The sequence below is a fragment of the Microtus oregoni genome, unplaced genomic scaffold (assembly GCF_018167655.1).
Source record: "Microtus oregoni isolate MIOR12 unplaced genomic scaffold, Mior012 000038F_ref0000394, whole genome shotgun sequence".
Classification (NCBI taxonomy): Eukaryota; Metazoa; Chordata; class Mammalia; order Rodentia; family Cricetidae; genus Microtus; species Microtus oregoni.
Window position 1 is genome coordinate 22,223,944 of NW_024543097.1, and position 20,853 is coordinate 22,244,796.

Genomic DNA, 20,853 nt, shown 5'->3' on the forward strand with positions numbered 1-20,853 from the left:
CATAGAGGAAACCCTGTCTTGGAAAAAACAAACAAACGAACGAACAAATAAAAAAAAAAGCAAGAAAAAATGAAAAAAGCAGGTTGAGCAAGCCAGTTAGCAGTATCTCTCTATGACCTCTGCATCAGCTCTTGCCTCCAGCCTCCTGCCCTGTGTGAGTTCTTGCCCTCACTGTTTCTGGAGATGAACTGTCTATATTGAACTGTGGGTGAAATAAACCCTTTCTTCCTCATGTTGCTTTTGTTCATGGTGTTTCATCACAGCAGTAGTAACCCTAACTTAGACAGTCAGTTACAGTCAGGAACTAGAAAGATGCCCAGAGGGTGGTTTGGTCCTTTTCTGTGAACACTCATAGCACCTGATCACCACAGCCCTCATTACCTGGTAGGCCAATAGCATCTTGGCCCCCTGGAACTGGTAACAGTTCAGAGCCAGTTAAGATCAGCAGTTTTAACTGAAGAGATGGCTCAGCGATTATGGGCACTGGTTGTTCTTCCAGAAGACTGGGGTTCAATTCCCAACACGCACATGGCAGCTCACCAGCATCTGCGACTCCAGTCTCAGAATATCTGATGACTTCTTCTGGCCATTTCGGGGACCAGGCACACACACATGGTGCATAGACATACATGTAGACATACACTCATACATGTAAAATAAACATAAATCTTTAAAAAATGTCAGGTGGTGGTGGCACCCACATTTAATCCCAGAACTCAGGAGGCAGAGGCAGGTGGATCTCTGAGTTCAAGGCCAGCCTGGACACCACATAGTGAGTTCCAGGATAGCCAGAGCTTCGCAGGGAAACTCTACCTGAAAAAAACAAAGAACAGACAAACTAAAAGATCAACAGTCAGTCATGCCAGCAGTGGAGGATCAAACCTTTAATCCCACCACTCAGGGGACAGAGGCAGGTGGATCTATGTGAATTCTAGGCCAGCCTGGGTCTATAGATCAAATTCCAGGACAGCCAAGGCTACACAGAGAAACCATCTCAAAAAACAAAATAAATAAATCTGCAAGAAAACAAAAAAAATAAGCTGGCAGTCAGTCACTTGCCTATTCCACCACCCCAAGAACTGGACTTTCCTTTAATCCTAACAGCCACCCTGGGAAGTGACTGCTGATACCCTGGATATACATGGAGAATACAACATGTTGCCACAAAACCACAGCCTCTGACAAAGTTTCCCGTGATGGGTGAAAGGCTGGGCCTCATGCTAACCGGTGTCTGGAAATTCAGCACTGTCCAAGGGAATGTCTAAGACAACTCAGTAATCTGTGTATGCCCAGATTCATGTGTGGAAGCCCTGACCCCTAATGTGACTGGGGACAGGGCCTACCTGTGTGTAATAAAGGCTAAGTAGGGACTTATGGTTGGAATCCGCAGAACTTGCTATAAACACATGCGGACTGGCGATGTAGCTGTTTGATAGAGTACTTGCCTAGCATGCTTAAAAGTTCTGTATGCCTATGTAGGCCAGGCTGGTCTGGAACAAGCTATATAGATCAGGCTACCTCAAGCTAAGAGATCAGCCTGCCTGACCTCTCATGTGCTGGGATTATGGGTATGTGCCACCGTACCTGGTAGTGGCAGCTCACACCTATATGCTAACAATTAATCCCAGCATTTGAGAGGTAGAGGCAGGTGGATCTCTGAATTTGAGCCTGGTCTACAGAGATAGTTCCAAGACAGAGAAACCCTGTCTCGAAAATAAGAATTTAGAAGACACAGTAGAGAATTCCCTTCCTACCTAGCCCCACTCACCTTGCCATGTGAGTGCACGAGAGGCAGCTGCCTACAACCCAAGAGCAAACCCCCGGCAGATATCAACTGTGTGGTGTGTTTGTGTGTGCGCGCACGCATGTTAGGTTCCTGGCCCAGAAGAGGCACAGCACACGTCAGACAAGTGTCCTACTGCTGAGACAGATTCCCCGACCTGTTTTCAAAATGACCTATTTACAAGTTTCTTCCCAAAAATACTTTATTTATTAAACAATATATCCATAATCCATGATCCAAAAATACAGATATACATCTTTACATTATTTAATAAAAAGATTTACAATAATATCTCTCCTTTACAAAGGGGACAAAGGTAATAATTCCTTGAAAATAAAATGTGACATTCATGTTAAAGCTACATCATCCGATGGATGGAGTGTGGTGAAGAAGGTCCACCACAGCACACTCTGAGGGAAAAGACACTTCTTAGACCTCCCCTGCTTTAGAGCTCCTCTCGGCACAGGCAGTGAAGACCAATCTCTGCTCACAGAAAACAGGGTTCAAAGCCTGAAATAAATGTCCCTCACTGTTTGATTTCACACCCTGAAGACCTGACCTCCCAGCCTCCTAACAGGGCCAACCCTGGCACCATATCACGTGGAGGAGTTGCTCTCCGAACAGTGTTATTGCTTGAAGCAGCCCTGCCAAGGCCTTCTGGAGGCAGGTGAGGGATAAAAGGCAAGATGCTGTATCCACAGGAGCAAGCAGGCGGCCACTTCCCCAGCCATCCACAAGCCCTCCCACCGCACGGCTCTTCGGCTCTTCACGGCAGAGTGGAAGACACAGTCGATGGCCTGACTCCTGCTGACGTCACCTGCTGGACAGGCGAGTGGTCAGCACTGCTTGGACCATCACACTGCTAGCATATTCACAGATTGTGGGGCTCAGTTCTCTATTAATTCATCATGCTTCTATAAGAAACGGGAGAAATTTAAACTACTGATGATATGCACAAAAAATGAGGAAGATGATTCCTCTCCTCTTAGCAAAACACTCACATACTTACAAGGAAGGGGAATGAGACAGCAAAGACCCAGTCTTGGCTGCCACTGACCTGTGGGGGTCACCCTACTCACTCTGACTAGCACCAGGTCTCAATGGGCAGGCATGGAAGAGTATCTGGTCCAATGATGGAGACAGACAGGGCTCCTAGAACGGTGCTCAGTGGCACAGCACCGTGGCTTCTGTGTTTCTGCAGCACCCAAGCAGGAGCTGACAGTACACTTTTCCTTGAATAGCCTCCCTGCTCACAGATACTAACAATGGGACAAGCACTCCATCAGAGCCCAACTATGACCCAAAAGACCTTCCTTCCTGCTTTTTCCTGTTTCGTTGCCAAGGATCAAACCTAGGCCATCACTTCTGGAAGGCAGGTTTGCTCACCACCACACAACCAATGCCACACTGGTAGGCAAGTGATTCCACCACTAAGTTAAATTCCCAAGTCCATGAATTCTGTTGTTTCCAAACTATACGAATCTTATTTTGGTGACATTACTGTAATTGTCAAAAGTAAAAAGAAAAAAAAAAGCAGATAACTATAGAAATCTGCAAAATAAATAAATGTTAGAAGCCAGTATGCAGGATGGCCCCAAAGATGGAGTTTAACCAGCCTCTAGCAGGTCCACCAGGAAACCTCCTCTGCCTTAGGCTGAATCTCAGGTATTAAATCAGTTTCTAATGCATTATCAGGCAAGATCTGATTTAAAACTTCTTGTGCTTACAGAGATTATAAGAGGTAAAGACATTACAGGTGGCACACACCTATAATTCCAACATTTCATGGCTAAGGCAGGATGATGCTAGTTCAAAGACTGGCCTCCAAATAAATAAATAAATTAAATAAAATTAAAGGATGCATGAGGCCTGACCCCTAGGACTAAAGAAAGAAAAAAATAAGAAAGACTAAAGAATGAAGAAAAAGAGAGGGGGATATAACTCAATCTGTAGAATGCTTGCCTAGCGTGCATAAGGTTCTGGGTTGCAGCCAGATAATAGTGTACGCCTTATCAGACTGTGTGGCACACACCTTTAGTCCCAGCATTTGGTAGGCAGAGGAAGGCAGATCTCTGAGTTCCAGGACAGCCAGAACTACAAAGAGAAACCCTGTCTCAAAAAACAAAAACAAAAACAAAAAAAAGTTCTGGGTTTGGTCCCTAACATTGTAAAACCATACCTCTTGGTGTACACCTGTAACTTTAGCATTTGGGAGGTGGAGGAAGGAAGATCAAAGTTATCCTCGGCTACATTGTGAGTTCAAAGCCAGCCCAGGATACATAAGACCTGGTCTTTAAAATAAAAGGGAAAAGAGGGGAAAAAATTGTATAACGTATCCTCACAACGTTTACTACGACAAAAGAAAGGCTAAATTAAGAAATGAAAATGTCTAGCCGGCAGTGGTGGCGCATGCCTTTAATCCCAGCACTTGGGAGGCAGAGGCAGGTAAATCTGTAGCTCGAGGCTAGCCTGGTCTACAAAACTAGTTCCAGGACAGCCAGGGCTAAAAAGTGAAATCCTGTCTCGAAAAACCAAAAACCAAACCAACCAACCAACCAAACAACCAACCAACCAAACAAACAAACCCCAACCAACCAACAACAACAAAAATCCAACAACAAAAAAAAATGAAAATATCTAATTTGAGCCTGAGAAGGGGTCCCCAGGAAGAAAGCCAGCCCCTCAAGCCTAGAGGCCACAGGAACTGCATTTCCAAAGCTCCTCCTAGCCTAGAGACAAGCTTGGACAACTGCCTGGCACCTGCTGCCCAGGAAGAGTCAACATGGACCAACTAACTCAGTAGCATAAACACAAGCCATTCCTGTCTCCCTCTCACTGGGATAGGCTGTGCAGGACACCCTGACCAGTAAGAACAGGACCATGATGGCATAATGTGGGGCAGATACAACTCCCTCTTGCCTTGTGTCCTTTCCTTGGATAAAGTGGGAGGGAACTGTATCTATCGATTTAGACATGGCCATCTTAAAACAATATGCCTGTCGTCAGATAAACAACTGGTCTCTCCTTAAATTGGAAATCGCATAGCCCAGCTCTGCCTTGCGGGTCTTTCTCTCGAGTGAGGCCAGGGACAGGCTCTCTTTGGTTTTCAGAGAGCCGGAGACACTAAAAAACATGCCAGAGGAATTCTAAGTCATAGGAAACTCTCAGGATCCTGTCACACTTAAGGAACCACCACAGATGCATCTCAACAGGCCCTGTGCATACATCCCCCCACCCCCGCCCAAATATTTCCAAATTCAACACTGGTTTCGTGGACACTGGTTAGACGAAGAGTATACTCTAGTTTCCTACCTTCATTCCAGAACCGCTACTGGGCACACAAATTCACAAATCATGTCACATAATTGTAGCCCCTTGAATATAAGCCGGTGGTCCAGTGGGATGCAACACAGCAAAGTTCTAACATCAGCTCACAGTACAGACTCACTTCATAGACACACAGACCCAAGACCTTCATGCTATTACAATAATTTCATCTTCACAGTAAAAAAAAAAGTTAGGAATTCCCAGAGAGGTGGAAGCTCAGCCTGACTGTTCTGTCCGCTGTTGGGCAGTGCTGGTCGGATAACTGACAGTTCGAGGCTAATGGAAGCTGAATCTCCAGGGCGAGCTGGAAGTTCACATGGAAAGGCGGTGCACAACGAAACAGAGGGCACTTCTACCTGGGAAGAGCCCCCAGTCCCTTCCAGACACATCAGAGGTATGTTGGCCAGGAGTCCCTGGTCTTCAGCCAGGGTAAGAGCACAGCATTGGCCAGCGTCTGGGAAGACCTGGCTCACAGAACAGCAGCTTCCATGGTGCCACAAGCCGGTCCTGGATGACACGGACACGCAAGGCCGACCCTCTAGTGACAGAGCAGTGGCAGTAGACCAGGTGAAAAACATGTCCAGCCTGCACCATGCACTTTGCCTACAGCCCCAAGGGACCCTCGGCACAAGGGGTGCTGCCATCCCAGTGCTGGGAGGCCGCAGGAGTGGGGAGCCTGCACGGGAAGTCACTGTGGCAAGTCCCTGCGAGATTGTTCTGTGCAAATGGTGCAGTGGCTTCTTATTTTGGGAAATATCCAAAACTACAATTGGCCACTGAATTATTAAATATCAGTTGAAATAAGGTAGTTTTTAAATGAAAGATAATATTGCAACATGAGTGAAGAAATATATTAGCTTGCTCTTCAGCCTGGCACAACAACCTCTTCGTTACTTCTTCTTCCTCTTTTCCTGCACACATCGGGGACAGAACCTGTGACAAGAAAGACACGGCAATCAACCTTCTGCATCGTATGTCCTGGCACACAGGACACCCACGTACATACTTCCTGCCTCCCCCAGGGTAGCTGGATTCGGGGAAGACAGTGCCGGAGGACAGACACAGCAAGTGAGACGTGCGGTCTTTCACCTGGGGAGCGCTGGCTGCATATCTGAGGTTGACTAGTACATGTTGATAAAACTGGTCCTACTATGAGGTGCCCCCTACTGAGGTGACACCAACGGCTGGCTGGCTGGACATGCTGAAGACCCCATGTGCAGACACAGGCCTGATAAGCCTGTGGACACTAGTTCCTGAGACAGCTGCACTTGGCCCTGGAGACTGAATGGGTTACACAGACCCAAGAACTTCATGCTATTACAATAATTTCATCTTCACAGTGCTGTCGGTCAAGCACACATCAGAGCCTCAGACAGTACTCATGAAAACTCCAGAACACAGCAGCCACTCAGGATCCAAAGAGACATTCCAGTAAGGTCCTGATGTGGAGCCAGCTCTCTGACACATGCTACAGCTGGCATCACTTCCCTCTGTGCTCAGAAGCTCTGAGTACCTACCAGTGCTGCAGTGATCATGTTAGTTAGAAGTTACGAGTCCCTCTGAGGAAGCCCATTCCGGTAACTACAGAAAGACACGCTGGAACCCCACTCCCCAGTTCCTCTGTCTGGCTTTGGGCCTAGCACATCGAGTAGCTACCAGGCTTACAGACTCTCCAAGCTTGTGACATTCCAATAGCTTTGTCAGACTCCCTACCTGGAGATCCTGCAAGCACCACGTCCAACTTGAACCTGAAGTCAGATTCCACTGCCTCATGCAAGCCTGCTCTTTTCCCTTTCCTCAACCGAGAAACCACCACCCATCGGCAGCCCAGCCATACACCTGCTCCCACACACCCATTGCCACGGCAGCCCAACCCACTCCCACAGGGCACAGGCCCAGCCAAGGCACGTGCATGCCATATGGTTCTCGTAACATGAGGTAAGGAGCCATGCACAGTAGGCATGCTCGATAAGGTGAGATTACATTCACACCACACACATCTGACCAAAAGTCCTTGCAACATGGCATCCACCCCTCCTTTCCCAGGTGACTCTCAAACTGGCCACGGGCTGATCTACACACCAAGAATGTTACCGTGAGAGAGATGCTCCAATTGCTCCTAGGAGGAAGGCTCAAGCCCTACTATTTCATTTTAAGAACATGCATTCACTTTTAACATAAGTCAACAAAACCAGGTTTTTATTCAAAGAAAACCTTGAGAACCTCTTGAACAGTTAAGTAGTCTGCTGCTGGCCAAATGTAGGATGGAAACAGGAACATGCAAGCCTCCTGTGCCCTGGTAGATGGAGCCCCTGGAGGGGAACACAACAATTCTACAGTTCCTTCCTATGTTCTTCATGATCCCCATTTTCCCCTGGAGACAAGAACCTGCTCTCCTTTTTTTTTTTTTTTTGTTTTTTATTTTTTATTTTTTTTTTATTTTGCTGAAAATAAGCGCTACCCAACCTGGAGCCAGAGGGCGAAGGTGACACAGTCCAGTGGAAGAGCACTGGCCTGGAACACTGGGTGCACACTGGGCTGGAGACAGGGAGCCCTTCTTCCAAGGGCGTCAGTGTAAGACTATATACACACCCAGGTAAGCTGAGCAGTAGACCTCTGTCTCTAAGTCTGCTAACACCACCACCTCCCCTCCCCAGTCAGGACCAGTGCTGCAGAAATACGGAGACATACAACAAGACCCAGAGCACCAGACAGGCTTGTCCGAGACTGCAGTCAACCCCATACTAACCACTTTCCTTTGGGCTTTGTGGTGAGATCCACACAGGCAAAGTGAAACCACTCAATTGGACACTGCAAAGCAAGGGAAAAACCTGTGTCACATCTATGCACTCTGTATGTTAGACATAGAAAGGTTAACACCCACCCATCTCTACAAAGTTCGTCCCAGGGAACATGTATCCTTTAAGATCCACTCATGCTGGGTGATGGTGAAGCTCATCTTTAATCCCAGCACTTGGGAAGCAGAGGCAGGCGGATCTCTGTGAGTTCAAGGCCAGTCTTGTCTACATAGTGAGTTCCAGAATAGGAAGGCTATACAGAGAGCACTCACATCTGGATTGTCACAGCCGATCATCTCCCCGTAGGACACCTGGTGGCACAGGCAGTACGTAGGCTCATTTGGATCCACAGGCATGTCCAGCACGTCAGAGGGGTGCACAGATAGGATGCTGTCGGTAAACTCAGACCTGAAGGGAGGGAAAGATCTGCTGACTACAGGACAACAGGAGGAAGGCAGCAGATGCACAAGGCCATACCACCGCCCTTCCATCAACGGCCCACAGCTCCTCTCCCCTGGAGCCAAAGATGCTTGCAGGTTTCAAGGGAAGAATCTGCAGTGACCCTGAGCTAATGATCACTCATAAACTTGCTTCCGATTTCCTTGTTACTGGAACTTGGGAACAGCCCTAATACCCGTCACTGAGATACATTTTCAAGGATAACCTCACAACCTTCCAGCCAAATCTCTAAGAATTTATAGTGAGAATAATATGGTGTGCTAATATCAGCGAAGAGATTCCCTTGGACCGTCACAGCCACAAACCTGGGGCAGCAGCACACGGCACTCACACTACCCACTTAATAACAGCAGAGGTCGTAGAAGCAGGCAGTGGGGTCTGAGATTGCTAATGGCACTCAGCAGCAACTTAATCCAACATCAACCATTGCTGCCTACTGGGGACAAAGACCCCTCCAAATGGACAAAGCTGCTGCTTTCTCTGGGCCTCCCTTCTGTTTCAGCTGTCACCTCCTGGTGGTGACAAAAGCATGGCCCCCTGCCAGCAGATAGCTAACATTTGGGAAGAGTCTGTGTCTCACCCAAGGCTGACCTCAGGGTTGAGGCACTCACCAGAACCAATGGCTATACCCTCCTCTCTTGGAAAGGTATCTATCCAGATACCCTTCTTAGTCTCCTTTGGGTTCCAAGTATCTACCCATTAACCTCACCCAGCTGCCCACCAGACTAACAAGAATCAGCTTGGTACACACTATCCTGATGTGGGAAGGTCATATGTCAATCGTCAATCTGTTGATTTCATTGGTTAATAAAGAAACTGCCTTGGCCCATTTGATAGGCCAGCCCTTAGGTGGGTGGAGTAGACAGAACAGAATGCTGGGAAGAAGGGAAGTGAGCTCAGAGCCATGCCGCTTCTCTCCAGGGCAGACACGATGAAGCTCTGGCCCAAGATGGGCGTAGGCTAGAATCCTTCTGGTAAGCTACTGCCTCGTGGCGCTACACAGATTATTAGAAATGGGTTAGTCGAGATGTGAGAGTTAGCCAAGAAGAGGCTAGATATAATGGGCCAGGCAGTGTTTATATGAATACAGTTTGTGTGTTGTTATTTCGGGTGTAAAGTTAGTCGTGTGGGAGCCGGAAGGGATGAAAAGCAGGCCTGCCTGCAGCTCCTTCTACACTATCCTACTCACTCCCCAATGCTGGAAGCTGCCTCTGGTCTCTAAACAGCAGCCTGGTGAGAATGCTGCCCCTTCGCTCTCCCCGGTACCTGGTGCCTACACAGTGAAGCCCACCCTTCACTATAGACCAGGACATTGAACTTACACTTTACATGTGGTTTTCTTTTTTTTCGAGACAAGGTTTCTCTGTAGCTTTGGAGCCTGTCCTGGAACTAGCTCTTGTAGCCCAGGCTACATTGGTATTTTGCCTGCCTGTATATCTGTGCGAGAGTGTCGAGTCTCCTGGAACTGGATTTCTAGACAGCAAGGAGCTGCCATGTGGGTGCTGGGAATTAAAACTGGGTCCACTGGAAGAGCAGTTAATGCTCTTAACCACTGAGCCATCTCCAGCCCCTTTACATGTGCTTTTCAAATAACCATGTAAACTGTAGGGCAGTCGACACAGTATAATCCCTAAACCTGTAATACCACTATCCATACTTACACCTCAACCAGGAATGATAGTGATGATAAATTAATATGACCAGTTCCCATGAGGCTACGGCAAGCACAAGGTGAGAATGATATAAATTAATATGGCCAGTTCCCATGAGGCTATGGCAAGCACAAGGTGAGATAGTGATATAAATTAATATGGCCAGTTCCCATGAGGCTATGGCAAGCACAAGGTGAGATAGTGATATAAGTTAATATGGCCAGTTCCCATGAGGCTACGGCAAGCACAAGGTGAGATAGTGATATAAATTAATATGGCCAGTTCCCATGAGGCTATGGCAAGCACAAGGTGAGATAGTGATATAAATTAATATGGCCAGTTCCCATGAGGCTATGGAAAGCACAAGGTGAGATAGTGATATAAATTAATATGGCCAGTTCCCATGAGGCTATGGCAAGCACAAGGTGAGATAGTGATATAAATTAATATGGCCAGTTCCCATGAGGCTATGGCAAGCACAAGCTGGCACAGCTATGACACAGCTGCTGCCAAGTCCTTTGGCCAAGTGGCCACTGGGCCACGGGAACCTGACTGAGCACTGCTCCAGGTCTCCCATGGAAAATGATGGATACCACAAGCTATAACTGACACGTTAGTCCATCTCATCATGGAAAAAAACCTGCCGAACACAGGCTAGAGACAGGCACTGTGTAGAACTCAAGACAGCAACAGGCAAGTGTCTAAGCTTCAGGCTCTGAAGCCACAAGCTCCCACCCTGATACAGCAAGTCCAGGACTTCAGTGCCTTGGGCTATCTCTGGATGCCTACTGTCAAGGCCTGAGCACACCCCTTGTTCCAGCACTCTCCCGACTGAACATATGCAAATTGGGATAGCGGCTGCACCGCCACTCATGGGCCAGAGGGAACAGGTGCCCTACCACTGTCACCAACCAGCCACGGCTGCAGCAAGCCCAGCAAGCAGGTCTGAAAGCAGTGACTGTCTCCTAAGCATCAGACATAACATGGTGGCTCCTGTCAAGGGAGAAACTGAACAGTCTGCCTCATCTGTGAGATTTTAGGAGTAGTTACAATGCCTGTCTTATACCTGAGGCCTTAGGGGGATGCTCCAGCCAGTGGGTACTGGCTTCCCCACCACCTAGAGACCCCTATACTGAGCTCCTTGTGCTGAGGACACTATGGAAAACACTCAGTGAAGAAGACAACCAGCAAGACTGTCTGTGCAAACCCAGAAGCATGGCGTCTGGGTTTTGGGGAAGGAAGGAGCAGAGACACCATGCTGCCATCCCACAAGTCAGAAATGCAAAGCTCAAAACCACTTTACAGGCAGCAAGACCCTGGAGTAATAGAGCTGGGTGATCTGCAGCAAGAGAGAGGTTGTCCATCTGGTAGATTTGGCAAGAAGGGTGGTCGAGCTATTTACATAACACTGTAGGACCTACATGTGGTAGCCATGGACACCCAGTCTATGTGCTGAACATGAACTAATTGAGTTTTATGTCAACAAAGGCAGAGTGACAATTTCCTCGCTCTAGAGTCTGTGAGACCAGGACTCATTTTCACAGCCAGTTTGTCCTCAACGGAGAAGCAATGAGGGCAGTAAGAAGCTGATTTACAGAACACATATACAGCCTTTCGGGATGTAAACTTGAGAGAAGAGAGCTTTAAATAGCTATCGTAAGGAAGTTAATGCTCGGCACTCGGGATGCCAGAGTTCAAAGTGCATTGATTTTTGGCCAAAGACTAAGACCTATCTAAAAAAAAAAAAAAAAAGAAAAGGTTAAAAGATTTATGACTAGGACTGAAGGGATGGCTCAGAGGTTAAGAGCACTGGCTGCTCTTCCGGAGGTCCCGAGTTCAATTCCCAGCAACCACGTGGTGGCTGACAACCATCTATAATGAAATCTGGTGCCCTCTTCTGGCCTGCAGGCATACATGCAGGCAGAATGCTGTACGATAAACAAATAAATAAATAAATAAATGAATGAATAAATAAATAAATATTAAAAAATATTTATGACTAAATGGATAGAAATATACATCATTTTCAAAAATAGGAGCCAAAACTGTATTTTTAAAAAGGGAATCAAATCAAACGGGTGCTCTAGCACTGAAAACTATCATCTTTATGCATACACAAGTTGCTAACCTATAGTCTGATTCTCTCCCACAATGAGCAGACATCTGTAATAGCTGCACAGCCCACTGGGGAGGTACTGGTTAGATGCACACAGATTAAGCCTCCCCTCAACCCCGGTTCACAAAGGAATTCTACTTAGCAGCACTGCTTAGACCTCAGCTTCTTGAACTGTGGGTCACGAATCCTAAACTATATGAATGTGTGAGGGTGGGGGTTCCTCAGAAAATCTGGCAACAGTAGGTTTCAGAATACTCAATAACCAAATAATCTCAGCACTTGGGAAACAGAAGCAGGTTCTGTGAGTTCCAGACCAGGACTACATGGTGAGATTCTGTCTCAAAACTAAAACAAAACAAAAAGACCAAAAAAACAAACAAAACCTAAGAAATTCTTAGCACTGACAATTGTAAAATTAAAAGATCAATCAACTCTAAAAAACAATGAGAATGTTCTAAATCCTTCACTATCAAATCTCAAGCAAAAACAAATTTTTATGTTAAAAACAAGTAACATTAATAGGTACCTCACTAGTATACAAACTTGCTTTATCAGCCAGGCGGTGATGGTGCACACCTTTAATCCCAACACTTGGGAGGCAGAGGCAGGCAGATCTCTATGAGTTTAAGGCCAGTCTGGTCTACAAGAGCTACCTCCAGGACAGGCTCCAAAGCTACAGAGAAAGTCTGTCTCGAAAAACAAAACAAAATTTATGGTCTGTATTCACAGTACGTAAGTACTTAGGAGGCTGAGGAAGAAAGATCATTAGTCCAAGGCCAGTCTTGGCCATATATCTAACCTTACCCCAAAACATAAACAAAACAAAACAAAAACCAGGACCCTGTTGGGAGGACTGGCTGTAGCTCAGGGACTGAACAAGAGCTAGTGCTTAGCATATGCAAGGCCCTGGGTTTCCACTCCCCACAACACCCAAGCACCAGGAGGTTCAGCCAGAGTTCCCTGCCCTCCCGCTTTGGTCAAGCTTTGGCTTCTCCAGCCTCCCCCAGAACTCATGGCCAGAGGTCTCCTGTCACTTCACAATTTTCCCTTTAGTCCAGACATCACGTCAGTGAAACAGCACAATGCCTCTGGGAGAAGAAAGTGGTAGACAAGCCTGAAGAATTCAGGATAAATGATGTTGTGTCTAATAAGTGCAGTCACATAGTTTAACGGCAAACATGGACAAAACACGCATCATTGTATAAAACCACCAACAGTAAGTTCAGCTACTTATAGAGTGGCTTCGACCCAGCACTGCCAGTAAGTACGCAGCACTCTCCTGACGCCGAGGGTGGTATACATATGAACTGTCGCGTACACAGGATGTGAAGAGACTGCCCAAGGACAGTGTGCACCTGGCCTGGCTCAGCAGGCATGAAGTGCTAGAGTAGTGGGGACTCACCCAGGCATTCTCCCTGCTGCTCGAAAACCAGTGTTCCATTGGGAAAAGAGGGTGGAAACATCTTACCCGCTTTTATGCTTCTTTTTCTTAGGTGTGTCCTCTTCTGACGTCCTCCTGCCTCGGCCCCGGGAGCTTCTCTTTTCTTTCTGACTCCGACCTTCTGAAGGACAAAGACCCATTATTATCACAGAACAGACCAACGTGGAACAAGATTCACCCACTCATTTACCATCGTGTCCCTAACACATTTAGAGGAAAGCCTTCCAAACTGCAGTCACTAGCAAAGAGAACATCAGTCAACTTGCTTTTCAAGCTTCGTGATCCAGTGCTTTCAAAGTCGCTTCCGTCCATCCTGTCCTTCAGGTCAGCCTCAAAGCGTGCCAGGTCAGCATCAAGCCTTCGGATGTGTTTGTCCACCTGCAAAAGGACACTTGGACATGTGACTTCATAGTAAAACGAAGGCTAGGGATGCAGCTCAGTGGCTCAGCGCTTGCCTGGTGTGCACAAAGCCCTGGATTAGACCTCCCCAGGAAAACACCAACAAACAATGGTTCCACCAACAAGCAAGACAAGCAGGGCCCAAAAAAGCAAAATCATGGAAGTAGGCCCAGATGGCGACCCCCAATGCACCCTCTCTCTGGATGCTCTAAACTCCCACCCTAGATACATGTTTCCATACACCTTTTTCCTCCTGCGGCATGGGAGGCAGGAGTGAAGGCCTGCACTGCGCCCCTACACTCACCATCTCATAGGTCTGCATGGCTAGCTGCACCTTGTCGTCACTGTACTCCTTGCACTTGCTGTAGGCGTTCTGGATCTTCTGCAGGTGCTCCACACGCTGGTCTGAAGAGAGAGTCTTCACTGTGGAAATATACTCCGCAGCCAGGATGTCAATCTCTGCCTTCTTATCTAAGGGGGACCGGTGAGAGGCGGAAGAAAGAGGTAGAGTGACACGCATCCAAGAAGCTGGCAGGAGCGTCACTGGCGGCCATGCCAGTGTACACTTTGTGACACAGCGACTTGTCCAAGGCAGACCCAACACAAGCATCATCTAGCAGGCAGTCAAATTGCCCTCTGACTCTCATGAACAGCACATTTTATGGGCATCGTGCCTACTTCCTGGTGCACAACTTAGTCACATACCCACAGGAGGAGCACTTAGGCACCAAAATACACTTAGGAAAACACACAAAACCCACAAAAGCAAGAAGCGGTGAAAATGTCCAACCCACAGTCAGACTAGTGAGCGAGGCTATGCTACATCCACACCACCTAGGGTACAAGGCCAACTAATGACTTACAACCTATGGTTGAGTCCAACAGATGTTGACGGTGAACAACAGAGCAAAACGTGTAAAAACACGCTGCATGCTTCCAAGAGCAGGGACACATGCAACTCTGCTCTAACCAAGAAGTGGGACTTCTTCAAACATTCCACACACAAGACCAATAACAATGTCATATAAAACTGCCTTCCCGACAAAAATTTTCCCTGTTTAGATGAGTTGCAACCCCCCAGGATAGTTCAGTACAGTTGTAAATGTTCCAAAATGGAAAAACATAAAAATCCAAAACACTCCAGGCCCAAAGCATTTTGGATAAGGAATACTCACTTATAAACGGTACAGAAATGGGAAAAAAAACTTGGAAGGAGAAGAGCAACAAACATTCTGACTGTAAAGGACAATAGCTGAAAAGCTCTAAAAATTGTGTAGGAAGCCAGAAACCAGGCTGGGGAAATAGCTCAGTGGGTAAAGCCATCACTGTGATAATGACATGAGTCCAAGCCCCCCAAAAACCACTTAAAAGCCAAGTGTGGGGAAAAAAAGGGGTGGGGGGCCTGGAGAGATGGCTTAGAAGTTAAGAGCACTGGCTGCTCTTCCAGAGGTCCTGAGTTCAATTCCCAGCAATCTATAATGAGGTCTGGCGCCCTCTTCTGGTGTGTAGGCACACATGCCAGAACACTGTATACAAAATACATAAATCTTAAAAAAAAAAAAAAAAAAAGAGCCAAGTGTGCTCGCATGTGCATCTGTAATTCCAGCGCACTCACTGGGAGATGGGGGCCAGAGACTGGAAAATCCCAAATATGCAGAAGTAAACAAGAAAAGAGATCTTGTCTCTGAACCCAAGGCTGTCCTGTCCTATATGCCATGACAAGTGTGTACCCACACACGTGCATATACACATATCATGTATGTACACACACAGAGATTAAAAACAAACAAACAAACCAAGAAACTACACTTGAGTTAAAAGCACCAGCACTCTCCTCCCGACCCCCACACACAGGAGGCTATGGAAGGTACATTGGGAGTTCATGGGCAGCCTAGGCTATGGAATTAAGACCTCATCTCTAAATAAATAAATAAGAACCTGAGATGGGCATGGTGGTACACACATCTAATCTCAACATTCAGGAGACAGAGGCAGGAGGATCCCTATGAGTTTGGCCTGCTCTACACAGGCAGTTCCAGGCCAGTCAAGGCAACATAGAAAGACCTTGTCTCAAAAAACTACACAAGAAAAAAACCCACCAAGTGTAGTCAGAGTTTTGTACTTATAAGCAATCTTAAATCTCCATGTTGATTATTTGGGAGCAAGCGGTGGGGACAGGAAAACTCTGACTACAAGTCAGACAGTGGTGGCGCACGCCTTTAATCCCAGCACTTGGGAGGCAGAGGCAGGTGGATCTCTGAATTCAAGGCCAACCTGGTCTACAGGATGAGTTCCAGGACAGCCAGGGATACACAGAGAAATCTTGTCTCGAAGACATTGTATGATGCAAAGCCTGTGCTATACAAGGTCCCTTCAGAGCTCTCTGATACCCTATGTCCTTTGCCATCTCTCTCTGACCAATGCTCAAAACCCAGCTCAGGCTATACCCACCTTCCGTTCTCTGGTCTAGCTCTCGCATCAGCTGGAAGTTCCTCTGAAGTTCACAGGGAAGGTTCTCAATGCCTGAAAGAGACAAGAAAAGGCTGTACTTCTCAGCAGACGAAAATCTGCCTCTAGGGCTGGAGAGATGGCTCAGCTACTAAGAGCACTTACTGCTCTTCCAGAGGGCCCGGGTTCAAGTCTCATCACCTATGTGAAAGCTCACAGCCATCTGTAACTCCAGTTCTGGGGATCTGATGTCCTCTCTGGCCTCAGAGGGCACTGCACACATGTGGTGCATAGACATACATGCAGGCAAAACACACATATACACAAAATAAAATAAATCAATAAATCTTTAGTGGGAAGAAAAAAAACCTATCTCCAGGGCCTTACACCAAAGCCTGCAGGCTTTATCATCATTTCTGTTCCAGTTAGGAACTAAAATGACTGAGACCATTTTAGGGGCAGGTACCAACAGCCTGAGAGAACCTGGGTCCTATCGTGATATTTCATTTGTATTTTAATAACTAAAGCTTGCCTGAAGACCAGAGAGTAAAACAGCCACACTCGTCAGCCTCACAGACCAGGCAGCAATAACACACACCTTTAATCCCAGCCCTAGAGAGGAATATAAAACGGGAGAAGACGGCTCTCACACACAGTCTCTTTCTGAGATTCCCGGAGGCAGGATGTCATTTCAGACTGAGGTAGAGATAGGAGCCAGTAGTTGGCTGTTTTGCTTTTCTGACTTTCAAGTTGAACCCCAATGTCTTCCTCTGGGTTCTTATGAAATGTGCTAAAGAGTCCTCCTGGAAGCCAGGCGATGGTGGCGCACGCCTTTAATCCCAGCACTCGGGAGGCAGAGGCAGGCGGATCTCTGTGAGTTCGAGACCAGCCTGGTCTACAGAGCTAGTGCCAGGACAGGCTCCAAAGCCACAGAGAAACCCTGTCTCGAAAAACCAAAAAAAAAAAAAAAAGAGTCCTCCTGGATTTCTCCAACCCTGTCCTGACGGCTACTGCACCAGGAACTGTTGACCAAGCGGTCCCCAAGACATGCTCTCTCTGCACGGCCCAACATATCAGCCTCTAGCCACATGCAGCCGTGAGCCCTGGAAATGCAACCAGAGCCACCGAGTAGCTCTCTAGTCCCTGTGGTTAGAGTTAGTCCACTGCTTTCCTGCCTGCACTGTGTCCCCTGGTGAAGAGCCACCTGCATCAAGCTCTCGGCAGGCTCCTTCTGGGTCCTGTCCCACTCCAAATACTCTCCACAGCCAACATGGCCAGTACTTTAGGCCTACATCTTATAACACTTGCCGCTATAAGCCTGTATCTTCCTGAGCTCATCAAGTCATTATCACCCACAGCCTGACTCCATGGCCCTGGCAAGCTAGTCAACACTCGACCATCCAGTGGCCCTCTCTACTCTCAGAGAGAGGACCCTTTATCTGCAGTCTCCACTGCTACATTTATTTCCAGGCCTGAGACTTCTATGAACTTTAAAAAAAAAGGGGGGGGGTGAGTGTGCCTCAATTATCAGTGAGTTGTGGAGAAATGGGGCTCCTGCCCACCTGTGGCACAGGGCAGGTGGAGAGTGTGGACATCAACCATCACATGATGCCAACACTGAAATGAACCCGTCTTGGATCCACCTCAGAATACCCACTGGATGGACACTAGACTGATGACAGATCACCTTGGACACCCACTTCCCAAACCCAGCTAGATAATCAAAGCACTAGGGCGCCGCACTGGCTTGATCCACCTCCCTACAAAGGGTCTCAATTCCTCACACGTAAAGAGTGGAAAAATAATCTCCCTCAATTCTCGCCGGGAGTCAATCTCACCGTCTAAAAATAAACGGAGGAAGACATGCCCGGGATGTCAAAGATCAACCTGTTACACAGGACATCGTACCCTGTCAGACTGGCTTGTGACAGACAGCACGACTTCCCGCGAAATAACGTACCCCACTAGCCTAAAGCTCCCTACTGCTGTTCCAAAAGCAAACACCACAAGCCTCAGGTTAAGAAGGGGCGGACCTCCCCCAAGCAAGACTGAATTGGAGGGGAGGGGACCGGGGCGTGGTCGGCGTCGGGGGGTGTGGCTGAAGCGGAGAGGGCGGGCTGAGCCTCAGGCTCCGCCCCTGCGTGACGCACCTGGAATTGGCGCGGCGGAGGCGGCGGGACCCCGCGCCGCGCCCCACGCCCTCCATCCACGACCCCGCCCCAGAAAGGCCGTGATCCCCCACTTGTTCCCATGACCGGTCCCCATCCGCGACCGCACCCCGGGGTCCCGCACGAGTCGCGGTGGGCCAGGGGCGGCGGCGGAGCAGACCCGCGAGGGCGGGCGGCTCGACCAAGGTGCTTACTGTCCAGATAGTGCTCCAAGTACATGGCAGTCGCCATCTTCGCTGCGGCCACGCTCGGGGTCTGCGCGAGCGGGCGGTGCCGCGGACTCGGGGCGGGGCGGCGCCGCGCGCTCACTATTCATGAGCTGCGCGCGCCGATTGGCCGGCGGAGGGGCGGGGCACGTCAGGGCCCACCCCCACGCTTCCGGCCGGCTGCGGTCGTCAGGGGGCGCTGTGGGGCTTCCCCTGAGGAGATCCGGGTGGGCGATGGAGTCCGTCGGCGGTTGGCGATGCGGAAGCTACTTCTCTGGCTCCCGCAGAGGTCCGAGCCTTGGCAGTGCCCTGTCGAGCGCTCGACTGGGGAACCCTGCCTACACGTGTGCCGGCTCCGAGCTTCACTTTCCGGTCTCTGCCGGCGTTGTTCGGATCTGGGGTCTGGTCGGCCCGAGAGCCGGCGCCCGCTGCTTGTGGCTTCTCGAAGGTGGCAGCGTGGTCCTCCAGGAAGGAGATCCCCCCCCCCCTCCATACACACACACACACACACACACACACATACACACACACGCGCGCGCGCGCCTTGGTTAACATTGATGCGCTGTGTTGCTATTTAGTCCCGAGGGGCGTGCCCACGCTGGACCTGCGTGTCCTGACCCGCACTTCGTGAAGAGGCCATGCACACCTCGACGCCTGCAAAAAATACCTGGAAAGCCGGGCGTGAGAGCACGCGCCTTTAAAACCCAGCACTCGGGAGGCAGAAGGAGGTCTGTCGCCATGAGTTCAAGGCCTGCCGTCGTCTACCTGCCCGCCCAGACTAGCGAGACCCTCGTCACAAATTTAGAAAAAAAAAAAAAACAATAAAAAGGAAAGTTAGCGGGGGTGGTAATGGCACATCCCTTAATTCCAGTACAGCAGAGACAGGCAGATCTCTGAGTTCGAGGCTAGTCTGGTCTACAGCCAAGGTTACACAGAGAAACCCTGTCTCTAAAAACAAACAAAAGGGGGTGCGCTGGGTGCCACTTAAATATGTCAGATGGTGGAATTAAGTGTGGGTTCTCTGTGTCCGGACCTTACTCGGTGTTATCAGCGTGGATGCGCTTGCCAGTCACCACTTAGCCCCTGTCACTCCGAGCCAGCTAAGATAAGGAAATTATCTTCTGCAAAATTTCATGGGCGTAAGTTTAGGTGTCACGGGCCAATCCTTTCACTCTAACTTCACGCTGCCCGGGAATAAGGAATTCCTGTCCTGAAAGCTCCAGGGCCAAGGAACAGCTGGGGTTACAGCAATAGTGCCAGAACAATCCTCACAGCCTCAGCCTCTGACATTGTTGGTTATACAATTTTTTAGATTTTATTATTTTAACAGGTATGAGTGTTTTTCACACATGTGCATCACGTGCCTGCCTGGTGCCCAGGAAGGCTGGGAAAGGGCATTAGATCCCCTGAAACTAGAGTTGTAAGCCACCATGTAGATGCTGAGAACAGAAGCCAGTTCCTCTACAGAGCAGCAAATGCTTTTAAACTCTGAACCATCTCTTCAGCACTAAAGAATCAGGATTTTCTTGTGTAGCTTTGGAGCCTGTCCTGGAACTAGCTCTTGTAGACCAGGCTGGCCTCGAACTCACCGACACCCGACTGCCTCTGCCTCCCGAGTGCTGGAATTAAAGGCGTGTGCCATTACCGCCCGGTCAGGGTTTTCCTTTTTCTTTTGGGTTTTCTTTTTTTTTTTTTTTTTTTTTATGTATAATTTATTTATTTATTATGTATACAATATTCTGTCTGTATGCCTGCAGGCCAGAAGAGGGCGCCAGACCTCTTTACAGATGGTTGTGAGCCACCATGTGGTTGCTGGGAATTGAACTCAGGACCTTTGGAAGAGCAGGCAATGCTCTTAACCATTGAGCCATCTCTCCAGCCCCTTCTTTTGGGTTTTCTGAGACAGGGTCTTCCTATTTATGTAGCTCTGGATGTCCTCAAACTTGCTAAAATAGAGACCAGGTTGGCCTTGAACTCATACAGATCAGCTGCCTCTGCCTCCCCAGTGCTAGGACTAAGGGCATGTGCCACCATATCCCCTGGACCAGGGTCCTCA

At 48.4% G+C, this 20,853-nt stretch overlaps 1 protein-coding gene across 3 annotated transcripts; it reads right to left on the bottom strand.

The window, feature by feature from the left end:
* Window positions 1-1,976: 1,976 nt before the first annotated feature.
* LOC121433529 (inhibitor of growth protein 5) lies at window positions 1,977-18,882 on the bottom strand. 3 transcript variants are annotated; one of them, XR_005972323.1, is made up of 9 exons: window positions 18,786-18,882; window positions 16,427-16,498; window positions 14,280-14,446; window positions 13,843-13,954; window positions 13,604-13,697; window positions 8,181-8,316; window positions 7,860-7,921; window positions 5,096-6,043; window positions 1,977-2,697 (listed from the first exon to the last, which is right to left on the bottom strand). XR_005972323.1 is itself a non-coding variant. In XM_041631996.1 (8 exons), the coding sequence occupies exons 1-8, from the start codon at window positions 18,820-18,822 to the stop codon at window positions 6,001-6,003; spliced, it is 723 nt and encodes a 240-aa protein (XP_041487930.1). In that variant the 5' UTR covers window positions 18,823-18,882; the 3' UTR covers window positions 4,300-6,000. The 3 variants fall into 3 exon arrangements, 1 of the variants encoding a protein (XP_041487930.1); XR_005972324.1 differs by lacking the exon at window positions 18,786-18,882 and adding an exon at window positions 16,589-16,595; XM_041631996.1 differs by lacking the exon at window positions 1,977-2,697 and having other exon boundaries at window positions 4,300-6,043.
* Window positions 18,883-20,853: the final 1,971 nt, after the last annotated feature.